We start from the raw sequence: 27,720 nt of genomic DNA on the forward strand, positions 1-27,720 counted from the left end.
AATGATGCAGTCAAGAAAAACAAAAGCTTCCTTTCAAACACCTGTATGCTTTATTTTGCACACTTATCCATCTATCAAGGTATCGGGAGTGAAACTACCACATGGTAGGATTTCACAGAGACTACTAAAGAATGTGATTGGTTCTATTAAGACAGTAACGTCTGCAAGCCATCAACTTCTAGATCACCAACAATAATAAAGCAAGAAGAAATATGTTCATGGCTTTATTTAACGAACATAAACAGATCCCTTGATAACACTTACACCATCACAAATGTTAATGTACAAGTGAAGGATTCGCTGATAATGTCAATTCAACAAATAATGTTAGATATAAAAAAACAAACATGGTCTATAGGTATTTCATCCCCTGTAGAAAACTTAGGTTCAATCGTAAGTTTAGGAGGCTAAGCAAATCACACTAGGTCAGGGTGCTTTTGTCCTCCTTTGTTTAGGTAAAGATAAAAACACAGAATTAAAATAAAGATTTTCATCATGCCACAAAAATATTTACCCGTCACATTAAAACAAAACATTGATGCAATGTAATCTCTTCAGACCAACTACTCAGAGGCTCATTTTTTTGTTAAATATAAAACATCAAGTTTGTCAGAATGTAATTCAAGGAGGACAAGATAATATGATAAAGAAAAGAATTCTTGGCTTCAAAATGGCAGAAACACAATTACAACTGAATCAGTTTCAATAAATTTAAAGAATGCGTATGACACAAAAAAGAGAAGCATTCGATAGTGCGGGAACTGATGATAGTATTAATGCAATAATCACATTGAAACCACTACCCCCACAGTTTCTAGGCCTGAAGTAGACTACACAAAGTAGGTTAACATTTACTCTGGAAAGTGGGGCATTGCCTAACTTGTGTAAAACATACAGTCAAAACAGACCATTTCATTACAAGTTCACTTTACGCTGAAGCCTGCAGAAGTGATAAATTATTACAATATCATACAAGATGAATAAGTACAGGTAACCACTGACAATGAAAACTACATGGCGAGGATTAACTCTAGGTCATAACAGGAAAGGAAATGTTACACAAAATAACCAATCAGATATTCTATTAGGTCATACTATAACCGAAAAGGAAATGTTACACAAAATAGCAAAGCAGAAATTCTACAAGACACTAAGTAGAGGCACTATTTGCCATGAATACAATTTCATTGATATATTTTCAAAGTCATACAACAAGAGAGAGAGAGAGAGATTTCTAAACATGAACAAAATAGAATAAAAATTGGTCAATGGAGCATATAAATTTCTTGAATTAATGTAAAGTACATAAATATAAATATATATATTAAAGAGGTAAATATTAATATCCACTGTCCACTTTTTATTCATCATCAGCATGTCGTCAGTATTGCTTTGGGAAAACAATAAAAGCCCCTGCCATGGAATGATTAAGTACACCAGTTTAGTATTATCAGTAGTATCAAAATAACTTGGCTACCCAAGAGCAGTCAAATATATCACAAGTAAATTTCTTATTACAGGATCGGATAAAAAGTTTACACTATGGTGAAACCAAGCCATAGAATGATTAAGACACAACCCATATTAGCTGCACTTTCTTACAATACAACTTCCATGGAGTGCGAAAGCACTGAAAGACAGAAATATTAAAACTGATGAAACAGAATATTATTATTAATATTCAGCACCACCTCATTCATCACAGGGCAAACATTATGGATAAAGAAAGGCACCCACATACGCAGTCTTGGCAATTGTTATGGTCAAGTAGGAAATTTGAGAAGTGTCCTACTGTTGAATACTAGGAAAATACAAAGACAATTTTGACCATGGAAGTTAAAATGTAAACAAATACATCTCAAGAGTAAGAAACCAGAAAAACAACAAAAAAAAACAAAAAAAAACACATGTACATTAAAATGATGTCAGATGCATTGCAGTCAGGTTACATAATTAAAAAGATAAGATTATCACTTCTTAAAAAGAAATAAGTCAGACCATTGTAATGCTAAAATTACAACATTAAGCTCAAAATAAGTTTCAGAGGAGCTGGGTTCAAAGGTTTCATTCGATGTTCAAACCAACTAAGGTGCAATCGTCAAGGCATGTCACATGTAGTATAAAAGCAGTAAATCAAGAAAAAAAACAGTGGTTTGATCAACATCTAAATACTGATAAAAGCAAGATAACCATTATTGATAATGAGTTACTGATAAGAATAAAATCAGATTTATATTACAGTTCTGATGAGATGAAGATGTGCTATGTAGTCATGTCCATTTCCAAGTCTTCGACAGGGGCTAGAGGGGCCTTCTGCGAATTAATCTGTAAACATGAAATAAAAATATAATTTTATAGCATCGTTAATTTTTCTCTTAAAACAAGATGAGATAAATATGAAGGAAATGGACAAATGTGTTACAAAGACAGGTGGGAACAAAGAGAATTGACAGAAAAGTTCCAAATGAGAACATCATAAGATACATGCGTTGAGAAGCAGCAAACATTTGCTCACAGTGCAACCAATGTTCATAGAAGGCATTTTGAATCACTGCTATGCTCACTAGGCGCCAATGAGTAAGGCCACTCCAAACTGGATGACATAGGAATAATAACAAGAAAAAGTAATAACATGCATTATCAGTATTGTACAGGACTACATGAGTAAGATCTAGATTTGCCTTTGTTTAACTGTTATCTAGGAGTATTTAACAGACAAAACAGAATGCAGAAGAATCTGGATGAGTATTATGAAAGAAGCTATTTACTTTGGGCAAGGGAAAGTGAAACATCTAACCTTGTGAGCATATCTTTCAAAAGCTGCAAAGGGCTCCGCGAAGTTGCCTAGCATGGAAACAAGTAAATATTGATAATCATTGAGACAGAAATTAAAGATATTTGAGACTCAGCACATAAAAGAAAACAAAATCAAGACAATGAGTTTCACCAACAAGATTGCTACAAGGATCTGACCAAATCTTTAACAGGGATGGAAAACATTATCATATTCAGTCAGGAACATGTGGCAGAAGATTCCAAGCAAGAGAGTCCATGCATCAGCTTACTTACATTAAAAAGGTGTGTATGGAAGGTGTGTTGCTAGATTCACAGTCTGATTTAATTTCTCTAACTTAGTCATGCAAGAATCAGAAACTAAGACAAATTTACTCACTTTCCACAACAGTTGGTGAGGCATTGTTGGTACTTTCCTCGCTGTTGATAATCGTGGTAGTTGATTTGATTATCACAGATTCGGATAGAGTGGTGCTGTTCTTCACTTCCATTTTCTCAGATGTCACTCGACTCTCCTCCAGTGTGGAACAATTTCTGCACAAGCGAAGCCCCAACACAATAAGCACATATGTCACAAGCGACAGAGAGCAAAGCACAAACAAGAACACTGAATGCCGGAACAAAAAAATCAGTGCATCAAGTTAAATGTTTACATCATGAATAAAAATGGATAATTCTTTTAAATCTAATTAAAAAACAAACAAACATCAAAATAGCCTGGTATGGTATGCAATATGTACTCATGCAGCAGTAAAAATGAAACAAAAGGACAGTAAAATTTGATAGCTTTTGCTAAAAATTACTAAATAATGTTCCAGTATTACAAATTACTATTAAAATGAAAAACACAAAGCTTAGTTTGATGACTAAAGAGAACTGAAAGTTTCAGGAGCGATCATTTCAGAATCACGCTTTAGCTTAAGAGCTGCAGATTACATCTGAATATTTAAGTATAATTATGGAGCACAATGACTTAGTCACAAACTTACATCAAATGGTCCTTGACAGAATCAATGGTGATGTCTCCCATGCTGATCTCCAATCGCTCCTCTTCAGAAGACACTCCATTTTCCTTTGGCTCATCATTGCTATTGCTACTCACTTCTGCAAGGCAAGCCACACCACTACTGAGCAAAGCGCACAAGCAAACACGTGCATTTCATTTTCAACCTTTTATAGAGGTTCAGTGTTTTCCCTTTGAGACTAGATATCAAACTGATTTGTTGTTATTAAAGCACTGCTTCTGAAGATTTGTATTGATTTTTATGAGGTTAATGACATGAAGTTCCCAGACGTGAACAAGAAAAATGTTATCACAAACACAAAGAAGCAAGTAAAGCTGCTATAAAATATATAAAGAGGGCAACCCTTTAAAATAAAAATATAAGAAGCATGAGGAAATAATGCTTGCTTTACCATATTCTAAAAAGCAACTTTTCTAAATTTTACCCACGTTAAAATGCCTTGAGGTCAGGGGCACAAGATGAAAAAAATACAAGAAACAGTTACACAGGGCATTTTAAACACCCACAAATCTTAAAAAACACGGAAGTCACACCCCATAAATTCACTTGAAACAGCAAGTAGCGTGCATGTTAAGCTCAAAGAAACTTACCCTTCTTGCAAGCTGATTCAGCATCGCCATTCACAAGGGGTGTGGGAGTTGTGATAGACCTAGGAGCAGGTGATGGTGGCCCAGAGATTTTCTTTTCTTCTTTTTTATCTGGAGAGCTCTCAACTTTCACCTCACTGTCTTGTTTAACAACCACTTCTACTTCTGTGGTTTCTGCCTCAACTTCACCTTCCTATTGAAAAGAAACAAAGAAACAGTTCTTATGTAACACATCACACTGGTAAAAAACTCAGAAAAAATTATGGTAAAATTTAACAAAAAAAAAAGCAGTTAAAATTAAGTACATGAGGCAGTTCAGTAATGGGACTGGTGGTATGGTAGGGATTTTGAGGCAAACAAAACTGATTTCAACTGGCACTGTAAAAGGGTCTACCTTTGGTGATTCCTCTTCACTTCCTTCCTCTGCCTCCTCTTCCTCCTCTTCTTCCTCTTCTGCTTCAGCTTCTACTTCTCTCCCAGGTCTGACCCCAGGAGGAAGCTCAAGATGGCAATGAGCTTGAGTGATATGTTGAGCTGATAGAGACACCCTTTGAAGTTCGCTGGATGAATGCAGGTACAACGCCTCTCCATGTTTAGTGAAACAGAGACTGGAGATACCACTGTGACAGTGAAGTCAAGATACAATTATGTAAGTAACCTTTGTAGAAGCTTCAACCAAACCAAATCTTGGCATATTTACTTACTGAACATCCTCACGTCTAATAACAGCAGCATTAAGCTGCCTTCGTAAGTCAGGTGTAGATAAGACGATGCAATCACCAAGGTTTGTAAGACACACCAGGCACCACTCTGAGTGCTGAGGATTTGCTGATGAAACAGACTTAAACAAAGCCATGGCTGTGCGCCGAACTCGACTCCCTTCATGAGCAGTGAGCTTTAGTTTACATAATGGCTTCAGACTTGGCAGTGTGAACATCTGCAAGGCAATTATGAGGAAGAATACAAGATTACCACACAATTGTTAAAAAGTGTCAGTCAAGACAAGAAAACCTAAACACCTTGAATTGTTCCTCTGAAGAGATGATGACTCTGTGAGGACCAACTGGATCGGGTCCTTTCTGAAGTGGCTCAGGCAGTGGAACACCAGCAGAATCAACAATTGAAATACCAATTACAGGGGCCCTGTGTTTCAATTGAATTTCTTTGCCTATGACAAAAAGAAATTAAGGTTAAAATGCACTGAAGCACTCCGAGAGAAATTAGTTTTAAGATCAAAGCAAAATCAGCAGAATGAACAACTTACCAAGCTGACACTGCACTCCATCATCCTTTCTTTTGGCACCTTGGGGAATGGACAATGTGAAAACATAAACAGTTCCATTGTTGGTGCCCGCCCACATGGTAGGAGTTGTGTTTTGAACACTGATAATAAATGTGCGTGCAAGGTACACACACCTAACCATGCTTCCTTGACCATCATCCACCGGTCTTGCTTCAACTTGGCGCTCAATAGGCTTGGGCTCTAAAGTTCCAGTTGTAGCATCAGTAGCTCTACAAAAATTAATGTTCAACCAAAACTATTTAATATACAAAAACCTGAGAGAAAAAGGTACAAAGAAACCAAACAAACATTCACCCTTCTTTCCTTCTGTCTGGTCCAGCAGGAGACGTTGGAGACGTGACACCCGATGTGGCACCACCTCTCTTCTCTCCATGGCGTGTGGACCTGCCCTTGCGCAGTCGTCTGAATGATTCACGGAGTGACTTCTTGAAAGATTTGCGTCTTGAGATAGCTTGCTCTCCGGCACCAGACAGATCTACAGATGGTTATCAGGCAGTTGAACAACAGTTAAAATACTACAGAACAATAAAATGGGATGAGAAAGGTACAGTAGAGTCAACTTACCGTTAGGGTTCAGAGTGCATTTTGTGATGACCGGCTTACTCCTAATGTAATCAAATAGAGCCAAACCATGGGCTGTGCCCGCCACAATCAGCCCCCAATCTGAATGAAGCATAAGTGCAGTGACAGCAACAGGTGGATGCAGCTGCATAACTGCTGTTGGCTGGAAGCCAGCTGGTATTTTAACTTTGTTTTCATGGGCAGCAAGGTGGCTGTGTCCTTTCCACACAAATCCATCTCGGTCAGAAACAATATTCATAACAGTTACCTGGGAAAACAGTATAGAATTGAAAGCAAAAGTCACCAGATCATTTTTAATTAAGCACCTAAAATAAAATGTCAAAAACATACAGGAATTTCCTCTTCCTTGGCCTCTTGCTTTAGCTCTGCAATAATGATATGGCCAGCCGTGCCTGCCACAACCAAAACACCAGAAACAGGGCAAAGCGATAATTTCTTCACCGCTAGCCGAGGGTCATCTGAATATGGATCAAAAAACCCAACCTAGGGGGGAAAAAAGAAGTAAGATTACTTATCAATGACCGAGTAGAGTCAAAGGGAAAAATAAAACAAACCTTTTTAAATGGAGGCCATCCATTGTCCTCATCATCATCTGCATGATTATCAAGAGCAATGTCATCACTATGAAAAAAGTTGGAAGTGGTCAGCTTGTAGAGGGGTCGAAGCGCCACACCACCAGCAGCCCAGAAGCGAACTGACCCATCTTCATGACCAGTCAGGAGCAGATCTCGAGCTTCAACTTTCTCATTCGTAACAACGCCACCGTCAATCGGCCATGTCTAAAAAAAAAAAACCAACCAAGTGCTTTGTCATGAACAGCAACATTACCATAGATCAACACAAAATACAAGTAAAAATTACAGTACCTTTGAAGAAAACTGGCCCTCCATTTGTTTCTGACCACAAGCCTCAATTTTGGCCCACAATTCTGGGGATACGTCTGAAACATACTGACTGCAAGTGACCGATGAAGCATGAACTGAGACAAGGTAAGGCAAATTAATCTGAAGCCAATCATCTCCCTGCAAATCTATTGCAACAATCTCCTCCTCAGCAAGGACAATTAGAGCCTCTGGACCTGTTGCATCTGAAAGGTGAGAAATTAGAAAAAAAAAAGTTATACCAATATTTAAACAAGAAAAAGAAATTTTTTTTTAAAAAAAAAAAAGCCTGGTGGGTTTATCACTACAAAAATCACTCATAATACCTTCTCTGGGGCTGACGGTAAAGAAATCAACAATCTTGGAAGTGAAATCAAAAACCACAATTTTTTCTCCTTGGCTGACAGTGATACAATAACGATCAGAATGGGTTGCTCGCTGCAGACCGCCAGAAAAAATGACCATGTCCTCCCTGTGTTAAGAATAAAATAATCATTGATCTATCTGGATATAGAGCCACAAGTTAGTGAAATGCAGGAAGCATAAACTTGCCCTTCAGCTTTCCTCCACAACAATTTGGTCATAGCTTTACAAGGGAAAGGCCCATGAGGGGAAATGGGATCCTTGGGCGGGTCGGGTCCTTTGGGTACATTAAAAATAGCATAGCTTCCATCATTGTGTGAAGAGGCAAACTTTGTTCCAGTTTCGTGCCAGCAAATGCTTTCAAGATCTTGGCTGCTGACAAATGTCTGAAAAATATGAATGTATTGAAGGAAACGGGAATATTGATGCAGAAGAGGAAATAAAATAAAGCATGTCTATTTTCCCTTAAATTACCTGTTCTACGCTTGACGTTTCACGGTTCCACAACACCATTAGCCCACGGTTGTAGCCAATCAAAATGTTGTCAGGGTTTTCTGGCTGTTCTGCTATAGCTTCCACAGCTCCAGGATTTATCTTAAAATCCTCCGCAATTCTGGAAACATTGCATATTACAAAGAGTGCATAGGAGCTGGCATTGAGAGTAAATCTTATTTAAGAACTAAGGGGAAACTAACTTTTGGAGCACTACATCTTGGTAAATGACAGGTTCTGCTGTTTCAAATGTTTCCAAGCTTAACAAATAAATGTTACCACCTTCAGTGCCCAGAAGCAAATTCTTAGCAGATGATTCCAAACATATTGCAGAGATCTTCTTCAGTCTGAACAGATAAATCATAAAGGATTAAAACATTCACAAAATTGCTTTTTTTCCTTTCATTAGTTGCAGAAATACTTACTTTCCCTCCAGAGCTTGGGATTTGACTTCCTCAAGAGAACTTTCATTAACTTCCCATAAATGCAGTGAGTTGTCATCACAAAGGGTAACTAGACGACCCTGTGATGTAGAAAAGTATGTAAGTACCAGATCAGAAAGAAAGTGTGAGAAGAAGCAGAGAGGTAAACTGTGAATAACTTACTTGGCTGGGTAAAAACACAATATTTGTCACTGGGCTTTCATTACTTTGATGCTGGCCATAGAACTCAACTCCGGGGTTGCCAACACTGGATGAATATGTTAAGGAAAATAAATAACGAAGGAAACTTTCCAGTAAATTCTCTGGCAAGGTTGATAGTCATTTTCAGGTCAAACAACTTCTATAAGACTTAATCGCATAAAAATGGACAAGAAAATGCTTTAAGGAGTCAGGTTGAATTCTTTTAGACAGTTTCACATCAAAATTACGGGATTGTCTTCCTTGAAAATTTAAAAACTAAACATGATTTAACTGCACCGTACAGGTAAGAAAATTCAAATGTTATGGGAAAGGATACACTTTGATGGCACCAGATGATGTTCCAATTGCCATAAGACGAAGAGTTGGGTCCCACGCCAACGCAGAGGGTTTGTTGGGGAATCCATGGTGGAGTGTCTACAAATTAGAATGGAAAGACAAACATGACATTAGTCAAATAGTTGCCAATTTTGTAAATGAACCATACTACAAAACCACTCACATTTCTGAAGGCAAAGAGCTCACGCTGCTGCCTTTGACGCTCAGCTGTGGGCTGCTGCCCCTTCCCTCTGATAAATTTCAACATGTCCTGTAAAAAGAATGGAAATTGTACGCCTGGGTAGATGAATCCCTTGCTGATTGGTCAAGTCAAAGCGCCAGAGAGGAAAAATAACATGAGAGACTCGAAATTTGTTGACCAGAGATGCCTTTCATTCGCTCGAGAGAAAATATTGTACAGGGGAAGGCAACCCATTTGATGGACGGGGGGTCGTCAACACGAACCTAACCTGACAAGTGTCACAGATTGCAGAAGGTCTCAAGCTACTGCCCCTGCGCCTACAAAAAATGCGGCTTCGATCGTTCAATGGCAAGATGCACCTTTGTGCAGGAAAATGCATTTATTGCCGCAAAATCGGTGACGAAAGAGGGAGGTATGCAAAGTCCTACTAATCCCCCTTGGACACGGGTGCATCCACGAACCGACGAGCTACTTACTAAGGACGGACTTGGCACTGGATTGACAGACACTCCGAGTAAAGACAGAATTCGCCAGGAGATGGGGTGTGTTCGAACATGCCCAGGGCAGGAAAAACGATTGGTGTGTGGGCAAAGCACAGGTGAGGGAGGTTAGGTTTGACAACAGTCACCAGTCGCCCGAAATGTAGGCTTGGGGAGACGCCGGTGTCCGCCCAACAATCACAGTGCCCCGTGGCCCCCACCTGTAGAGGTCCTAAGCCAGCCACTAAAGCGTGGAAATTACCTGGCCACAAAACCGAGGGGCGGCCCACTTCCAGCACGACAGCGGTTTAGTGTCCCAAACAAAATTATTGGTTAAAAAAGACAGAATTGTTTACGTCCCCGCCAAGCAAAACAAACGACAGCGGGACTGGGACGTGCGGCGAAGGCGAAGGGCTTCGAGTCTCTTCCTCTCCTTTGATGTGTATGCTTGCGCCCGCATACTTCGCAACCCCGACGGCATAACTGAAGATGCACTTTCTGCTAATCGTTGTTTATCTTGAACGGCTCTCTTACCATGGCTGGTAATCCAATCTCACAGCGTCGCTCAAAAAAAAACTGCAGCAGGGACGCGGACTACTTTACGCCATTTTGGGTTCGATGACTCAAGTGTCGAGTTGCGAGGAAATCCTGCGCCAAGCGCTTTTGTCTGCGTGAACGTCCAATTGTCAAAAGTAGCAGTTTCTACAGACACGAAAGTTGCCGCTTTGGTCTGAATGGTAAGTTCCTGGTTGGCTTGTGGCTTGTGTGTATTTTAACAAGTTTCTGAAAGGATTCCCACTCACTAAAATCGCCTTTAAATCGCTGTCCCGCGAAGTTGGCAACGTCACCGGTCTGGCCAATGCTGGCAACCTAAAAAGTATAATAAAATGTTTTTCTTTCTTTCAGAATCATTGCATGTCACCTTTCGGGCATTAATTTATTTTAAGCTTGCAATGAAATTAGAAATAAAACAAGTCAAAGACTTTTGAACACTATGAATGGATTTGAATTCTTCTAGGAAATGGGGAAATGTGACTCCTCAGCAGACGATCAGCAGAAGCTAGCAGAAAAACAACCATTGTTTATATTTGGTCACTTTGTTTAAGCGAATGACACGTTTAAGTAGCTAGCCCTCTTATTTAAGTGCCAAGCATTTTCGAGTTATCGCTGTCAGTTAGTTTTACAACGAACCCTTTCTTGCTACTTCTCTGACTTTCGCTTCGGTTTCGGTGGTAACCCTTTGCTTTGTTGACATGTCATCAGAGATGGTGTATCCTAAGCGGGAGACAAGATCATCCAAGATGGCAAAGGAAAAGACCTCCGATGGCGATAAATATTCAATTCTTCTTCCTACTTACAATGAAAGAGAAAATTTGCCCATCATAATTTGGTTAATTTGCCATTATTTGGATTCTAGGTATGTATACCGAATGATCTCTAGGTTAGGGTTTTACTTTCTAGGAGGAACCTTCAGAATTTTTATTTTTGATGCTGAGCTAAGCGACAAACCGTATGTGCATTTTATCTGGGCACGTGGCAGCTGTTCAAATTTTATTCCCATGTTTGGTTGTAGTGGTTTCGACTATGAGATCATTGTTATTGATGATGGAAGTCCTGATGGTACACTGGATGCCGCCAAGCAGTTACAAAAAATCTATGGAGACCAAAAAATTGTGAGTAGCTGTTGCTTTTGTCTTAATACCTGATTGAACATAGATTGTTCAGCACAATGTTCCTTGTTGGAAATAGGTATTACGGCCTCGTGAGAAGAAACTGGGACTTGGCACAGCTTACATTCATGGTATGAAGCACGCTACCGGCAATTTTATTGTGATCATGGATGCTGACTTATCTCACCATGTAAGAATTAAATGCTTTTATGTTCAACTTTGATATTTTAACAACTACTCAAATGCAAGTTTTTCTTGTTGTTTTCAGCCAAAATTCATACCAGAGTTTATCAAACTCCAAAAAGAAGGAAACTATGATTTGGTGTCTGGCACCCGATACATAGGAGACGGTGGTGTGTATGGATGGGATTTCAAACGGAAGCTAGTAAGTCGAGGGGCTAACTTCTTGACTCAGCTGTTACTGCGTCCCAGAGCATCAGATTTAACCGGAAGCTTCAGGTCCACATTCTTTCTACTCTGTCTACTCTTCTAAGTCTTAGACGTCTTAGACCCGTCAGTAATCCAATTTCTTATTTGCAGGCTTTATAAGAAGGCTGTCTTGGAAAATCTTGTGGCTAGATGTGTTTCCAAAGGATATGTGTTCCAAATGGAGATGATAATACGGGCCCGACAGCTGAACTACACAATTGGAGAGGTAATGTTAATCTTCTTCTGTAGTAGTTCCTGAGTGCTGCAACACACTAAAAATTCTACTCTCTTTCCTAGGTACCAATTTCATTTGTTGACCGTGTCTATGGAGAGTCAAAACTTGGTGGATCGGAAATTTTTCAATTTGCCAAATCTCTTTTATATTTGTTTGCAACAACATGATTCCTGACTGATATTCTTACTGTATAATAAACTTTTTTTTCTCAGCCAAGTTGTCTGTTGCATTTTATCTACTCATATGAAATAAAACAATATATAATTAAAGAATCAAATTATATTAAAGGAATAATACAAAGTAAGTTCAGGATAGTCGCATTCAAATTGTTGCATCATACATCTTAGGATCTTGGCTTCCTTTCATCTTCATACTTGTAGTGAAGGTCATTAGCATCATCAATAGATATGCACTTCCATCCCTTTTCAGTGACATGGTACACTGCAAACCACACAAAAACATTTAAAGTTTCTAGGCCATAACAATAAAATGAGATTGAGCTGGTGAGAATTAGGCATTACCTCTGATCAATCCACCAGATGCAACATCACGGAAAGTGGCATGGTAAATTGAACGCCGTCCAAGATCATAGGCTTCTTCATCAGTAAGATCCCAATGATACCCAGAATCAAGCACACCAAAGGCATGTACAGATCCGGACCCAACTGAGAAACAATCTCCCTTTGAGCGAGTGCCTTCACTGTCCACATAGTAGAGGGAAGACCCCTGTAAGACAGGAACAAGAAAAGGCAATGAAAACACTGAGACATCACCTGTACCTTGCAAGCATAGAACATAAGCAAAGTTTAACTTACTCGTTTGTCCCAACCAGTAATCATCATACCCATAGACAAGCCCATACCCTTGTAATTGTACACCATATTGGACATGAGCTTGCTGGCTGCTGCAATTGAGATGCGCTCACGGTTGCGCAGTTCATACAGTCGGCAGTGTTTGGCAAGAACTCTGTCCCAATAGACACAGTCAGCAGCACCACCAGCAAGAGTACCAAGCAAGTACTCATTTAGCTCCACAATTTTCTTCATGTCAGTAGAACCTGAAGAAAACAAACAATATCAACAGTCATAAAATTTGTCACTATGACAAAACATATGAAGTGCTGGACAAAATACCGACCAATGAATGAACCTCCAGTAGCACGTGAATCTACAGCAAGGAGAACACCACCCTGATAACGGAAGCCAAGAGTGGTGGTACCATGGTCGAAATGCATACGGATATCATTTCCTAATTCATCTTGTTGAATAGTAGACAGGGCTTCGGCAGGCTGTGGCAGGAGTGACAAAGGTAGGAACAAAGTTGCAAAATGAGAACAAATCATAAAAGCATGTCACACTAGCTTAAACGATTGCATAGAAAGGAGGCCTGTCTAGTGGACAAGGGATCAAATGATCTTATGTCATTGCAATGCCATTAAATTCCCCTGACTGGAATACTCTGACAGTCGGATGACTATGCAAGTTACAAAGCCTCAAATGTCCAAGAATAGTTAACAAGAAGTTGACTTGAGATGTAACTCGAAAACACATTCATGAGTAAGGTTTCAAGGCCACAAAAATCTCATGAACGCATAAAAAATACATTAAAAAATTGTAGATATGTTTACTACTGACGAATAAGGTTAGGACCTTAAACTTACGTTTGCGTAGGGTGGGATGGCAAGCTGACAGTTATCGAACAGATTTCCAGTGAACTGGGCAATGTCAGCTTCCATTGGCAGGGCATTCTTCCTTAAGTTGAACCTGAACTGGGTATCTAATCCACATAATTCGGCGAGAGCCATTGTAGTTGTTGATTGATATGAAACTTGCCACTAATGCTGCTGCCGGTCGGACGGTCGGTCACTGCCGATTAGAACCTTAAACTGATTTGCCGGCAGAGAACAAACCGGTAACCCAAGCTCGGTTTCAGTTCGTCGGCCGTCGCGAGGCTAGCGTACTAGGAGAGCTTAGAGCAACACTTATCTCAAAACCCGTAGAGACTCAGAGCAAAAATTTGAGTTTCCTGATTTCTAAAATTTTTATGGAGTGCGATTGCATGGGGTGCCATGCCATCGAGTGCCCTTCCCACGGCACCGTCAGCCCTTCCCTTTTCGTGTATATTTTCAAATCCCTATGTGTGCTGGCGCTAACAGCGCCAGTAATTTCTGTTACGTTCCGGTTTTGTCTCCTCGCCGCTAGCTGCAACTTTGCCTAGCAGACGATTACACTACACCCGAGTTCAATTTACTTTTTATTTTAAGTATTCGTAACCTCTTTTACTGTTGTCAGTTAATAGTAAGCGCAGTGAGTATTGATATGAACTGTTCTCTAGCTGATCTCTTGAAAATGCCTCTTCTAGTTGAATATTATTAAATCAAAGAGAACTTCTTCCGAAGATTGTAGAGTGCAGTTATATTTCGTGTCATTTATTCTGTTCATCTTACAGGACCAAAATACCGTGTCTCCCTCTACAAACCAGATAGAATGTCTCTCAGTGTACTTCGTGCCATTGGCACAGAGAGTCTTTTAAAGAATACATTTAGAATTCCAACCATGTGTCTTGTTTCGAGAAACTTTGAAGCAGGAAGGATGTCTTCAAGCAAGCCAAACAACCCCCCAAGTGATGATGCTTCTCTCAAAACAAAGAGCTTTGGCCCCAGCAATGGTTATTCTGCAGTTTACAGGTGCAAATCAACGAATCAGAAAAGCTCATTTTCAGTTTTTCCTGTTTACTTTGAACGGTGTTAAATATCTTTCAGATTACCCTCTGCTGGAAAACTTGCCTTCATCAATAGTTCCAAACATAATCAAATGAAAGTTCTTGCACCTGCTGCACCCGTATCAATGATTCTTACATATTTTGAATTAATATCTGGAGATACAGCTGCTGTCATATGTGTTGCAGGTGAAAATTCTCCGTGTAGTGGTAATCATTATATTTGTTAGACCTGAACTTAAAATAATTTACGGTTTCAAAATTGCAGGTATAGTGATAGCACTAAAGCTACATCTTCTGAGCATCTTTGCCACAAATATGATAGGTTTTGTCTATTTAAGTCCTGACCTGTCCACTGTTCAGATATCTTACATTGACCACAAAGGTTCGCGTAAAGATGAGTTTATTCCAGCTTCAGATATTGTCCCTCTTTCAGAAACTCCTCGTAATGTAATGGAAAAGTTTTATTCCCATATTTTTAGGTATTCAAATAAAGGATCTGTTCCAAACTTCAAGTTAAGTTTGTTATTTGGTGAAATAATAAATATAAAGCATTTCAGACATGTGTTTGGAAATAAAATATAGCTCATTGTGTATCAGAAAGGTTCTGGATCAAAATTGTAAGATATGTGCTGATTTTCCGCTGACAAAGGTGTTCCATAGCTGCTCTAAGATGGCATGGATTCTAAGTTCATACTCTTCTGTATCATCATTTTCACATTGACAATAATAAATTTATTTAATCATAATAATAATGCTTACTTACAAAACAAATTCAACTTCATTTAGCACAAGAAGGAGAACTATGTCCATCGGTAATGAGCATAAGCCTTGTTAGCTTCACAGAGTTTATGAAGTTCAATCTTCTTTTTTACTGTCTTGCCCTAGGAAAACAAATAAAATATAATGACAAAAATAAAAGATGCAAAACAATTGTAAGCGAGTTAATCAACCAATTATTATTGAACACTCACTGTATTCTCTGATGCATCCAACAATTCTTTTGCTAGTCTATCAGAGAAATATTCTCCAGTGTGTTGTCGTCTAGGTTCATGCTCCCTTGAAGTTGCAACTAACCACTTAAATGCTAAGGAAGTAGCTCTGCGGTCATTTATGGCAACTGGAACCTAAGGCAAAATGTTGGAATCATTTTACATCAGGCTTGTCTTCCATAAGGTAAGATAATGGAGGAATAGATCTGGGGTAAGGTAAGGATTGAATTTGGTTCAGTCCCTACCAAACCTCTTTAACTCTCTACTCCTCTCATTTACTCCCTGCTCTAGCATCCACAAAATACTGATCCAAAATCAAAACTGAAAAGACATTAAAAGGAAACAAACTTACCTTGTACACAACACCTCCTCGCTTGACAGGGGTAACATCTAAGACTGGTTTACAATTTTGTAAAGCTTTATGAAAAATCTCCCGAGGGTCCGTTAAAATGTTTTTTCGATTTTCTTCATCCTTGGCAAGGTGATATTTTCTCACCTGGGTACTTTTCACCTTTAAAAAGGCCTAAAGGAAAACAATATTTGAATTTTCACTGATAAGTCTAGAAAACAGCACCTCTGAAGTACATAAGCAAATTAATTTCAGGCAAGATTTGGAAATGTCTTTGAGTACTGCATAAACTACTGACCTCTTCTATAATCTGCCGTGCCAACAACTTTTTGCCACCTTTCATTACATGATTAACTAATTTTCTAAAGGGAGGAATAAAATCAGTGCAGATGAGGATATGCAACTTCATTACCAAAATTTCATAGATGATACAAAAGACTTACTCATAAAGGGGATCATGGAAAACAGAGGCATTCTGATTAGATTCTGCAGCTCTGACATTTTTGTGTAAACGCACTCGAAACTCTTCCGCACTAAGTTTCTTTATCTCTTCTGGATGATACACGGGTTTGATAAACGTCGGTGGGTATACACTGTAGCTTTTAACAAGCAATACCCGGAGGCTGAAAGAAAAAAAGAGTTTGAAAGTCAGTATCCTTAAGATAGATTAAAAGTAAGAAAACAGTACCAAAGACACCGCTGTGGGTAGGTTAGAGCCAACCCCTGTTGAGAGGTTCATACCTGTTATGAATTCCCACGTTATACAACGTACTGAGGGAAGCACATACTTGCAAACGCATAAGAGGCATCGTCAAGGTGTAAATAACTAATTGTAACGAGGTAAATCCCTTATTTCCCTCAGTAAAAGAAAATTACTGGCCATAAGTTGTGGAAGCAGAAAAACACGCCTGGCTCTGCAATCGCACTATACTATGAGAACAAACAGGGCCAGCCTCGCAACAGCGATGTAGATGGCAATATCAATAGCAATATGGCTGTAGGACCGATGTCTTCCGTCATCATCGTTGCAGACTGCAGACCGAAGCTGCAGACAAACTCAAAACGACAGAAAGATTTGTTGGATATGTTGTGATTTATGATTCTGAAACGCTTTACAGTGTATGAAAAAAAATTGTTCGGTCTTAGTTATTTATCCTGAGTTTGTGTTGTTTGATATAAGGTAGGCAGCTTGTGTGTAGTTGTCAAGTTGTTAATGACGTGATTTCATCTTTCATTATTGATCGTTAGTGGTTTTAGCGTGTACACGTATTTTCTTGCTTCACCGTGGTATCTCACGACGGAGGTATTCGACCAGGAATTCACTTTCTATTTTTTCTGAGTGATTCCATGCCCTTAACGGGCCAAACGTATGGTTGTGCCCTAGATGTCATTCGGTTTGAGGTTACTGCGCCGAGTACTGCAGCATCACTGTTTTGGCCGGTAGACCAGTGAATGATTTGAGATCTTGAATGAAAATCAAGTCTAAATTTTAGCAGTTTACATAAGTTTATCCTGTTTTGTTTTTTTCAGACTGTGTACTATGGTATATGCATAGAGCACACACTATCAAGAAGTTTGAAGTGTGTGCATTTACAAACAAAACAAAACATGATAATTCTCTGCTTGTATCTTTATCCAAAAATCTCCTTAACTACTGTTCAAATGTAAATGATTCAATGTTTATGAGAACATGTTTGCTAGCTGAAGTGAAAATATACGGACTTGTCGTGTTCCAGTCAACATGGGAGAGGAGGGTGCATCAGGCAGTGACCATCATCGCCTTTTGTCAGAAATGAGAGCACAGAATCTTGATATGATAAGGTTTGCATCATACCGCACTGCATGTAAACTTCGGTTTATTCAGAAAAAAGCCAATTGTAAGTTGTCTGAACATATCAACCTTTCTATAAGATCCATTTTTCTTATTTCTTTGCTAATATTTCTTGAATATTGGATTTACAGTGCATCAAGTAGACATCTGGAATGTGATTGAAGCTTTTCGGGAAAATGGACTTAACACATTAGAACCTCAGATGGAAGTTAATGTTTCTCGTTTAGAAACTCTTATTTCAAGTTTGTATCATAATTTGAACAAACGACTACCTCCTGCTCAACAAGTGCATGTGGAGAGTAGTTCTGGTCTCCTCCTCAACTGGTTACTGTCAGCTTATTCAGCGTAAGCAAATTCAAACATTTTTATTCTCTCTGCCTATGTTTGTAAGCTGTACATTGTAAATAATGTTTGTATTTTCAGTGAGAATACTGGGAAAATAAGAGTGTTTTCTATTAAAGTTGCATTGGCAACAATGTGTGCTGGGAAGTTGATGGATAAATTGCGCTGTGAGTGTTTTTTCTTGTATTTTGTTTTGTTTTTTGTGTTGCCTTTCAGGTTTTTATGTTGGCTCTATTACATTCTTTTTTTCTAGTACTTAAACTAATGAGAGTAAAATGTTGTGTTTCACAGATATTTTTTCTCAAATTTCTGATGGAAATGGACAATTGGTGATATGGCGATTTGAGGACTATCTGCGAGAGGTACTGTCATTACCTGCTGCAGTATTTGAATCTCCATCATTTCACTACTCAGCTGACTTATCAGCTAAAATTTTTGCTGGGGTGAGACAATTTGTTGTCATTGCTTTCTTTCTTAATTTCTTTTAATCAAATCTGAAAAGTATTCATTTTCTGTGTGTTGCTTTTCATTTTATAGACTCAAAAAGTGACAGTAAATGACTTTATGGATACCATGATGTCTGATCCTGGTCCTGCATGTTTGGTGTGGTTGCCGTTGTTGCATAGACTTGCTGGGGTTGAAAGTGGTAAGATATTTAGAATGCTTGATGATGTGTATGACCCTGAGCCTAATTCAGAGGAACTGTAGGAGAACCACTGTTTGACATTCTTATCTTTCTCCTCCAGTTGTGCACCCTATATCTTGTGATGCATGTCATAGAGAGAACTTTTCTGGGTTCCGTTACCGATGCCAAAAATGCCATAACTTTCAAATGTGTCAGGATTGTTTCTGGCGTGGACGCATTTTTGGTTCTCATACTAACGAACATGAAGTAAAAGAATACACATCTTATGTAAGTTTTCTCTCCCTATTTTCTGTTTTCTGTTGTAAGCACTGTAGCTAATTTTGTATAAAATTATGTTTGCAGAAGTCTCCAAGCAAACAAATTGGACACACCCTTAGGAAGTCTTTTCGTTGTGTTCCTGAAAAAGGGCGTCCAAACATCCCTCGGTTTCCAGAAGAACCAGAAAAGACACTTAATCTATCTCATATTGTGTAAGTAGAAGATCAAAAGTTCTATTTGGTTTATTGTTTGGATGTTATTATATTCTCAAATAATTTACAGACCTCCCTCTCCATTACCGTCTCACAATGGATTTCCTGAAACTTCTTTCATGAGCACCCAGTTTGATGTAGGTTCCATGGATAGCCGTTCTACTACAAGAAGGTACTTAAATTTTTAAACATCTTTTCAGATTTTTTTTAATTTATTAACAACTCAACAGTCAATAAAGTCATGGTGATTATATATCACTTAAATTGGTATTTTCAGTCCTGGCAAATATTCTTCTAGCCTTGATTCGTCACGCTATGATGACGAGCACCGCCTGATCCAACGATATGCTGCTCGGCTTGCTGCTTCAGAAGCTCGAACTGTGGTAAGGTTATTATGTTATCCTTTTCATGACAGAATCTTGATTTATGATGCTTCATCTTTGTTTAAGGACTTATTTTGAGTCCTTGACCTGTGCCCTATGACTTAAAATTTAATAATTACTGGCAGATTGTTTTCTTTCTTTTCTTGTTGTAACTTTTATTCTATATTTTTCGGCTTCTGTTTTGCTTTTTGATGGTACTGAACCTGCTTGTTTGGCTTCAAATATTCAGAATTTATACTCCTTTGGGAGTAATACACGTCTGGTATTGCATTTCTTTAATACTTTTTTTTTTTTTGGCGGGGGGGGCGTGTGGGGGGGGGGGGGCGAGAGTTGCAGGCGCTTGTTTTAAATATCTTACAGAGTACTTTCTATCTTTAATACCTTCTTTAAAAAAACATGGAAACATATTGAGCAGCAATGTTTTATGGGTGTGTGCTACAACTAAAATTCAAGCAATGTTCACTCATGACATGAAACATGTGAAGCTTATAGTTGTGAGCTTAGCTTGTTCTTTATTGTGGCATACTGAATATGTTGCAATTTGTTTTTATCTCAATCTGCTTGCTTCCACAGCCAAGGCAAGCATCAAGAACCTCAATGCACATTCCAGATCTTGGGGTATGTATACAATTCTTGTCCATGAACAAAACATTAAATTAAGCTGTGTTATAAAACATAGAGACTCCAGTTTTTCCTACTAACTGAAAGATTGTTATTAGTAATGATCCTATTTTACTATTAGTATTATTGAATCTTGTCCCTCATCCTTTCCCACTCACTCCCACTGGCGCGCAATCTTGGAGGAGGTTGAGTGCTGGCCAGATTTTTTGAATTATTTAACCACTGGCAGATTACAAATCAAATGATTATCATAATGTGTATCATTGTCGTGTTATGGTTTTTATTTAAAAATTGAAATAGTGTTTCACTTCAACATTTTCCTTAGACCTAATTTTAGTATTTTTCATTCTAGGGAAGAGCTCCATCTGAGGGAAGTTTAAGTGCTGAGACGTCTCAAATGCAAAGGGAACTTATTGCACAGCTTGAAGCAAAGAACAAGGAAATTGTTAGAGAAATAAAAAGACTCAAGTATGTGTTACATTTGTAGATCTTTGTTTCATCTTCTTGTGTTATCTTTTAAGTGTCATTATGGGTGCTAACCACCCACACAAGTGTTTTTTTTACATCTTTGACTTTATTTTAATAGAATACAGCAAGAAATGGAGAATGCTGCCCTGGGTGCAGAAGGCTCTTCTTCAGAAAATCCTGCTTTAATGTCTGAGCTCCGAGCATTGCGTCAAAGGAAGGACGAGCTAGAGGGGCATTTATCATCTCTGCAGGATTCTCGCCGGCAACTGATGGTTCAACTGGAAGGACTAATGAAGCTGCTGAAGGTAGGAATATTTTCATTCATATTGCAGACCAGACTTGGGATGAGTTGATACAATTAGCTGAAATGTGATGTTATGCACATTTTGCTTCCCCCTCTGCTCTTTTCTTCATGAACTAATTAATTGAAGACCCAGCAGCAGTTTCTTTTATTCAGTTAATTATTTTCCTCCTTTGGTGTGATTATGCTTCTTCCAAATACTGCCTCTGCATGAAAAGGTGATGTCTGATATGTATATTTTTCAATATAATGTTCATGAACTTCCTTGGAACTCTGGGAACATTATCTCAAGTCTGGTGTAGCTAGGGGGAAAAATGAGGTGTTCAGGGATGCTTTAAAATGACCATCATAGATTGCAAAGCTGGGGTGTGGTCGTCCAATAGGGCAGAACTCTGCAATTTTGTTCTATTGATTCAGCCAATTCACTTGCATGCATGAGCAAAAAGGACTTGAAATGCAAGAAAATTTATATTTTTATTAATAGCCACCTCTGAGAAACTGTTAACCCATTCACACTTGTTTGGCTCAAAAACCAGCTCACTTAAGTCCTTGAACACAGCTTTTAATGGGAGACTGGTGCTGGTATTTGGCTAAGCTTTTTGCACCCATCACAGAGGGTATTGCAAATACTTGTTCTTATGTGCCTCTTGTCTACTTGTAACCATCCAAGAGAACTTTGTGTAAAATATTTGCAGCAATTTAACAAAGTATTATTTACTGAAGTTAATGTAGAATTTAGAATTTATTGAAACAATTTCGGCTGCGGTTTACCTCTAAGCTTTTCTTAGATAAGAACAGCATTGAACATAAGTTGCAGTTTCATTCACACTGTGAACGTGGCCATTGTCATACCTTTATCATGACGTCAAGAAGCCAGCTATCGTAGCTTTGTTATTTCTTTTTTTAAAGTTATTTTATTGTTGTTGTTGTTGTTGTTCGGGTAGTTAGCAAGACATCTAACCTGGATCCTTTCATTGTATTGGTGAACCGTCCATTTACGTCCAGATCATAAACTATGTTACAAGTACAGTTAGTTGTAATTGATGATATAAACTTTCAAGTATGCCAAATCTTTTTACTTTTAAGAATGACATTTTAATTGAGGTGTTAGTTTAAAAGTGCCCCTGATTTTTATCCAAGAAATTTGACACTTGTTAAGATAATAAGTGTGATTTTACAGAACATTTTCTATTATTATTTGGAACCGACAAACGTTTTAAAACTTCAATCTCTTGTGTTACAAAAATGATTAACTTCAGCATAGTTTCTGTTAATTCTCTGCTTTTCTTGCTACATAGGGTGAAGGGATATGGAAACCTTTTGTGTTTTTTTTTTTATGTATTGTTGGTGGTTGGATATGAAATGCTGTTGTGCACTGCCAGTACACCTTGAAGTGGCTTTTATAGCTCTGCTCATCATAAGAACTATCTTTGCATTTTGGTAAGGCAAATCTTAACTCACCGTCCAAAAATCCCCATGCAAAGGCCTTCACCAATTAATTAGCACGCAATCCGCAATGTTGCTTTTCAGAATATTGGCCATATAAATTTGAGGAACAGAATTCCTGTTCCAGTTTTTAAGATATAAAACCCCTGTAAAAATAGTTAATAATTTTTTTTATTTGTATTTAATGTCATTTTCTGTTCTGTCCCTATGTGCTCATGAAACTATGATTTTGAGAGTAGTCTGTGATCTTATGGCAAGGTAGTATAGTTACTCACCACAAATGACTTCCCTTAATCCTCAATTGTCGAGGATGATTTTTACGTTACCCACCCTTTATCTATTTGACAAAAATAAAAAATTTGCTTGGTCTGTAATGAAGAATGAGTCTTAAGTCTACATTAACCTCTGGCATTTATCCATCTGCTGTAAGTATTTATTTTCAGATTTGGCTGTGTAGATCTCTGCTATATAGTGCACTTCAAATGAGCATGGGGTATCTTATCTTTGCTTTTGGGTATTTTTTCTGTCCTGGTGTATGATTCATTTCAATGTTGTTACAAATGAGGTTTTCTGTTGAAAAACATGACTTAAACGTTAAATGTTGTCATTTTTGCGTAAATTTTTTTTTAATAAACATATTTTTAAAATCTATCTGTTAAGGAAAATTTGATGATTATTTTTCAGGCGTCATCTGTCAGCCCTCCACCCGAAAGACACTGACGGTCACGATCGGGCCTCAGGGATATGGACTACTTTCCACAAGGAACATTGTAGGCGGCAAGATTATTTCATCAGTTAATCATGTTGACAGCCGATCCCTGTTGCTCGATCCATTGATATTACTTCTCAAAGGTTCCATTCCAATGAGTTGCCTATTTGCATTCCTTTCAATCTTGATACATGTTCAATGTTAACACTTTTATGTTTGTTGTGTTGGCTGTTCTATTTAGATAGCCTCTTATTGTTTTCAACTAGTCATGTTCTTGGATTATTGGAGACAATAAGTGCTCTAGACTTTGTCTGTTGTGGATCAATTTCATGCTTTCCTAGAGCTCAATAACCTCTTTATTGTGGTGGTTCCTGAAGAGGAATTGATTTCATTTCTTTAGGGTCAGTGCAAGGAAGAACTGCACACCTTACGGGGGGCTAAGTGTAGGGTACCAATACCCTATACAGAGCATTTCTGAGTGTCAAAATGAGACAATTCAGTCTTAAATTGGAGTAGGTGGTTTCACTTTGCTCCAGCAGTGTTTGATTCTTCCTCCCACTGACCCCAGAGCTTTCGTGTGATATGGTGGTGACACTATTTGCTTCATAGGTTGTACTTAGCAAGCCGTCCAATATCTCCTCAGTTTGTGAAGTACCTTTATTTTAGAAATGGTTAGGAAATGTGTCATTGGTATTTAAAGTAAGCAAAACACAGGTCTTAGCTCAGAAAAAAAACCTGTGTTAACTGAATTTAAATGGTAAAATTGATGTATCTACTTTCTGCTGAAAAAAATGACTGTATTTTCTTCTGTAGATGTGCAGTCATGTTTAAATTTGCTGTAAGATATTGTATTTTTACCATACCATTTAGCTCGTTATTTGCTTACTCTCACCTTGTGTCTTGCTGTGTCATATGACCGGACTAGAGTGGGCTTAACCATTTTAATTTTAATTATGTGACAATACTTAAGGATTCTCACAATTCTGTGTATTAGAATTTTACTACAATGATAATAAATTCTTAGCATTCCATCAGTCTTAATATTTTGGATCTGTTTCCTGTCTAGCATTAGCTTCTTGAATATGGCTTCAACAGTATTCATTGGAAATATTTAATCAAAAGTTGATAGCAAAACGAAGTGTTATATCATTTCTAAGTTCTTTGAGACAATGATTGTGGATAAAGTCAAATATTTATGTGTTTAAATATGTATATATATGTATGCATATTATTATTGAAGTATGTACTCAATTTAGCAGCTATTTTGCAGTCTACTGTATTACAGGTTATATTAGACTTGAGTTCCCGTTACTAACCAGTCCTTATGGTATCATTTAGACCTTTTTGTGTCCATGATGAGGTTTCTCTGTATACTCATTTGTGCAAACTGGTAAAGTTTGAAGGGGATATGTTTATTGACAATATATATAACCAACTCGATGTGGCTTAACTTAGGGTCCTCGATTCTTTATTGTAGTTGCTTGACCAGGTGGTTGTGAGTTTCCTGACAGACTGCTTGGTAAAACCTCGGTGGTACTGGTAGTTAATTTGTTTGACTTTCATTTCATGAAGAGTTTCATGTTCTTGTTTATTTTTGGACATAAGTGTCAAGGAGATTTTGTTGAAACAGTATTTAGTTTGTATATACACATGTGACTCAGGGACTTCTGACAGATCAATCATACTATACCAATACCAACTGCTTGTCATTGTTTAGTGGGAAGTTTTTATTTCATTGGCAAAATTAATCCTTTGTATTTGATTTATGTTTCCAATCCATTTTGAGTGTGAATTCTTATTAATTGTTTGTTTGTTTGTTACTTTTATCAAGCATGTTATATATTTTGTTTTATTGTTATGTCAATGGAAGTAGCTCATGAAAGACTGAACCAGATAACATTCAGAACAACAATTGTGATATATGAACAGAGGTTCTCAGAATGCTTAATGTTTGCTCTTGATGTAATCTATTTGAAACATTGTGGGGTTGAAATAAATGTATGTTTTATGTTGGCATCTAAATGATACTTTAAGTATTCCTTTAAACTTTTATTTTGAAAACACTCTTTTCTCTCAAATTTATTAGATCAAATAGACATAAGGTAGTGGAAAGAATGGTATGTCCCTTACTATCTCTAAGTTTACTCATCATTCAAGAAATTAAACAAACAGGTAATGGATCTTCTGTAAGTTTCTTTAAGGAGTTCAATTTTTGGGCAACTTTCATAAACAAAGTACTGGATCTTAAAACTAGGTGGAGGATGCCAAACTTCTTTAATAAATAAGCTGTGTTGTGGCTGCAGTGGTTATAAGATTTCTCAAATTTTTACTCTGTAATTTTTATTTACAGAATCATCAGGCCTCACCTCGTTCTACTCCAAATTCCTCTCCTCGGTCTACAAAATCTCCGCCACTGACAGGATCTCTTCCTGGAACTCTAACCAGCTCAGGTAGTAGCCGTTCAGCTCCTCCAACCCCTGGAAGTCAGCAACTTCTCCTGGGGTCTGCCACTGAACTGTCCTCTTTAGGAAGCGATGTGCGCTTAGCGTTTGGAAGCTCTGGAAATGCTCTTGCTAACTTTCATGCAGGTGAGAAAAATGTTTGTGAAACACTTGCAAGGAGGTTCTTCTTAATCTCAATGGCCTAAAAAAATTAATTTCTTTGATTTTGCTCAGGATCCTCTGCATCTTTAACTAGATCCGATCGCAGTTTACGCAATGACTTGTTAGTTGCTGCAGATTCTGTTACCAATGCTATGTCAACTCTTGTGCGAGAGCTGAATTCAGAGGGTTCTGACCAGGATGATAGTGACAGTATTTTAAGAAAGCAACTGGGTAAGATAGTGTCTTGTTGCGTTTTTTTTCTTTAATGAATTGTTTTAAGTCACCTTCTATAATTAAAAGGAAAAAGCCAAGCCAATTCCCCAACTAATTATTGCTGGTTTTGATTTTTCTAGAGCAAGATGTAGACGATGGCAGTGACAGTGGAGGCGAAGGAAACAGAGGTCAATTGCCATGGCAAAATGAGCTAGCACGCAAGCGCATGGAACAGGAGGCACATTTTCTTGCAGAGCTCCGTGCCAGAAATGGTGGACCAACTAACTACAATGATCAGGCAAGTCCAAACCGTCAAATATTTCTATCTTTGCAATCATATTTCTTTATTTTATGAAATCCCTATACAATGTTGTTTTGCTTATTATCTTTCCAGGAAATTTATGATTATATGAAAGATGATCAGGATTTGTTATCATACAACTATGACAGAGAAAGTCCTGCTGATGCAGAATGGCCAGAATGGGAGCAATCAGTTCAAAGATGGGCAAAGCGGTAGGAAGAATGAATGAAACAAAGTTTCTAACTCTTTATTACCCAGTTCTTGCTTTCAATGCTCCCAGTATATTGACACATTAGCCAGACCGCGTCTTGTCGTAACAAGCTTTATAAGTGTGTTGTGAATGCATTTGTGGTCACAGCTCTGTTAAAGGGTTCAACTAGAAGAAAAGAAAATGCCATCACCCCATCACAGCCTGCATGTTCAAAATTGAGCCTGTAATGTGAATGGAATGTGATTACCCTGATAGAGACACAGTGAAATAGCTGTTTGTAAGTTACCCTCTAATTATTCAAAGTCTTCTACTCAATGTTTCACTTTATCAGTTCTGTGCTATTTTTGCTAAAATGCAATTATTATAGTGGGAACATCCACTATTATCTAAATGGGGACGGCTATGAATGAGGAGTGATTTGTTCTAAATGAGCCATTGCAGCAGCCTGGCATCTTGTGAGGAGGATCAACTGATTACATTGTTCTCTTGTCCCAGTAAATTTGCTTCAATTTTGGAATGAAGAAAAACAAATTAATTACCACTATCTACATGTATTTTAACCACATATGGATACCACAAATCTTAGTAACTGTATTTATATCTTAAAGAGAAGGTTTGAAATCGGAATCAAATTTTCCCAGGTTTAGTGTCTTTAATTCTCCATTCCCAAGTCTGTCAAAACAATTTTTTAAAATTTTGGATGTCTACACCAAATATTGAGTTAACACGTTGCGCATAACCCAAAATCATAAAAAGTATTTCTGGTTTTCAGTTACTTCCAAATAATTCCCATTGTATTCTCGAGCATATCCAACATAGGAACACCTAATGGAGAATTGTTGAGTTACACACCGCTGACCATTCAGCTTTTTTAATGAGAATAAGAGTAATTCAAAGCTATGTGGTGCTTGCAATGTCTTTCTCTGTGTGGTAGATGCTTTCCATTAGGACAAATTTGTGTTTGCCTACTCAGAGAATCAACCGACTGTATCAAATCATTGTCTGTAATGTGTGTAGAAAAGAGATTTGATTGTGCTTCCCTCTGGATCATTGTAATCCATATAACTTGATTGAAAGGTTCCTTGCTAAAAATAAACATTCAAAAGATTTACAACA

The 27,720-nt window shown here is 37.9% G+C and overlaps 6 protein-coding genes across 17 annotated transcripts; 3 read left to right on the forward strand and 3 right to left on the reverse strand.

Annotated features, from left to right (window-relative positions):
• Positions 1-27: 27 nt before the first annotated feature.
• On the reverse strand, positions 28-10,488 carry LOC117646180 (protein lethal(2) giant larvae). 7 transcript variants are annotated; one of them, XM_034386971.1, is made up of 23 exons: positions 10,470-10,488; positions 9,170-9,256; positions 8,987-9,084; positions 8,632-8,716; positions 8,452-8,549; positions 8,230-8,373; positions 8,009-8,147; positions 7,724-7,920; positions 7,498-7,643; positions 7,157-7,377; positions 6,845-7,069; positions 6,621-6,773; positions 6,273-6,537; positions 6,003-6,183; positions 5,670-5,917; positions 5,425-5,573; positions 5,110-5,342; positions 4,800-5,025; positions 4,409-4,598; positions 3,783-3,897; positions 3,173-3,327; positions 2,798-2,844; positions 28-2,325 (listed from the first exon to the last, which is right to left on the reverse strand). In XM_034386971.1, the coding sequence occupies exons 2-23, from the start codon at positions 9,251-9,253 to the stop codon at positions 2,263-2,265; spliced, it is 3,462 nt and encodes a 1,153-aa protein (XP_034242862.1). In that variant the 5' UTR covers positions 9,254-9,256; positions 10,470-10,488; the 3' UTR covers positions 28-2,262. The 7 variants fall into 7 exon arrangements, with proteins under 7 accessions (XP_034242862.1, XP_034242859.1, XP_034242860.1 ...); XM_034386968.1 differs by lacking the exon at positions 10,470-10,488 and adding an exon at positions 10,201-10,346; XM_034386969.1 differs by lacking the exon at positions 10,470-10,488 and adding an exon at positions 9,929-10,067.
• On the forward strand, positions 10,267-12,216 carry LOC117646185 (probable dolichol-phosphate mannosyltransferase). Of its 3 annotated transcripts, none has more exons than XM_034386987.1 (8): positions 10,267-10,403; positions 10,573-10,835; positions 10,930-11,083; positions 11,240-11,339; positions 11,416-11,526; positions 11,605-11,795; positions 11,877-11,991; positions 12,063-12,216. In XM_034386987.1, the coding sequence occupies exons 3-8, from the start codon at positions 10,932-10,934 to the stop codon at positions 12,165-12,167; spliced, it is 774 nt and encodes a 257-aa protein (XP_034242878.1). In that variant the 5' UTR covers positions 10,267-10,403; positions 10,573-10,835; positions 10,930-10,931; the 3' UTR covers positions 12,168-12,216. The 3 variants fall into 3 exon arrangements, with proteins under 3 accessions (XP_034242878.1, XP_034242877.1, XP_034242876.1); XM_034386986.1 differs by having other exon boundaries at positions 10,573-10,839; positions 12,063-12,167; XM_034386985.1 differs by lacking the exon at positions 10,573-10,835 and having other exon boundaries at positions 10,269-10,403; positions 12,063-12,167.
• A 45-nt stretch (positions 12,217-12,261) lies between these two features.
• On the reverse strand, positions 12,262-13,804 carry LOC117646184 (proteasome subunit beta type-5). Its single transcript, XM_034386984.1, has 5 exons — positions 13,661-13,804; positions 13,138-13,288; positions 12,816-13,057; positions 12,522-12,726; positions 12,262-12,441 (listed from the first exon to the last, which is right to left on the reverse strand). Exons 1-5 carry the CDS (start codon positions 13,802-13,804, stop codon positions 12,344-12,346), a joined length of 840 nt encoding a protein of 279 aa, XP_034242875.1. The 3' UTR covers positions 12,262-12,343.
• A 194-nt stretch (positions 13,805-13,998) lies between these two features.
• Positions 13,999-15,467, forward strand: LOC117646187 (transmembrane protein 186). Its single transcript, XM_034386989.1, has 4 exons — positions 13,999-14,306; positions 14,449-14,686; positions 14,762-14,907; positions 14,987-15,467. The coding sequence occupies exons 2-4, from the start codon at positions 14,487-14,489 to the stop codon at positions 15,301-15,303; spliced, it is 663 nt and encodes a 220-aa protein (XP_034242880.1). The 5' UTR covers positions 13,999-14,306; positions 14,449-14,486; the 3' UTR covers positions 15,304-15,467.
• Positions 15,431-17,006, reverse strand: LOC117646186 (30S ribosomal protein S7). Its single transcript, XM_034386988.1, has 6 exons — positions 16,801-17,006; positions 16,503-16,682; positions 16,358-16,421; positions 16,063-16,233; positions 15,693-15,845; positions 15,431-15,602 (listed from the first exon to the last, which is right to left on the reverse strand). The coding sequence occupies exons 1-6, from the start codon at positions 16,866-16,868 to the stop codon at positions 15,522-15,524; spliced, it is 717 nt and encodes a 238-aa protein (XP_034242879.1). The 5' UTR covers positions 16,869-17,006; the 3' UTR covers positions 15,431-15,521.
• A 67-nt stretch (positions 17,007-17,073) lies between these two features.
• Positions 17,074-27,718, forward strand: LOC117646181 (dystrobrevin beta). Of its 4 annotated transcripts, none has more exons than XM_034386976.1 (17): positions 17,074-17,239; positions 17,796-17,936; positions 18,022-18,235; positions 18,314-18,399; positions 18,524-18,675; positions 18,770-18,878; positions 18,979-19,145; positions 19,221-19,348; positions 19,419-19,520; positions 19,626-19,731; positions 20,305-20,349; positions 20,705-20,820; positions 20,939-21,125; positions 25,627-25,864; positions 25,952-26,110; positions 26,233-26,390; positions 26,487-27,717. In XM_034386976.1, exons 2-17 carry the CDS (start codon positions 17,801-17,803, stop codon positions 26,607-26,609), a joined length of 2,226 nt encoding a protein of 741 aa, XP_034242867.1. In that variant the 5' UTR covers positions 17,074-17,239; positions 17,796-17,800; the 3' UTR covers positions 26,610-27,717. The 4 variants fall into 4 exon arrangements, with proteins under 4 accessions (XP_034242867.1, XP_034242870.1, XP_034242869.1 ...); XM_034386979.1 differs by having other exon boundaries at positions 19,647-19,731; XM_034386978.1 differs by lacking the exon at positions 17,074-17,239 and adding an exon at positions 17,339-17,362 and having other exon boundaries at positions 26,487-27,718.
• The last annotated feature ends 2 nt before the right edge of the window (positions 27,719-27,720 follow it).

The sequence above is a fragment of the Thrips palmi genome, unplaced genomic scaffold, assembly GCF_012932325.1.
Source record: "Thrips palmi isolate BJ-2018 unplaced genomic scaffold, TpBJ-2018v1 HiC_scaffold_19, whole genome shotgun sequence".
NCBI lineage: Eukaryota > Metazoa > Arthropoda > Insecta > Thysanoptera > Thripidae > Thrips > Thrips palmi.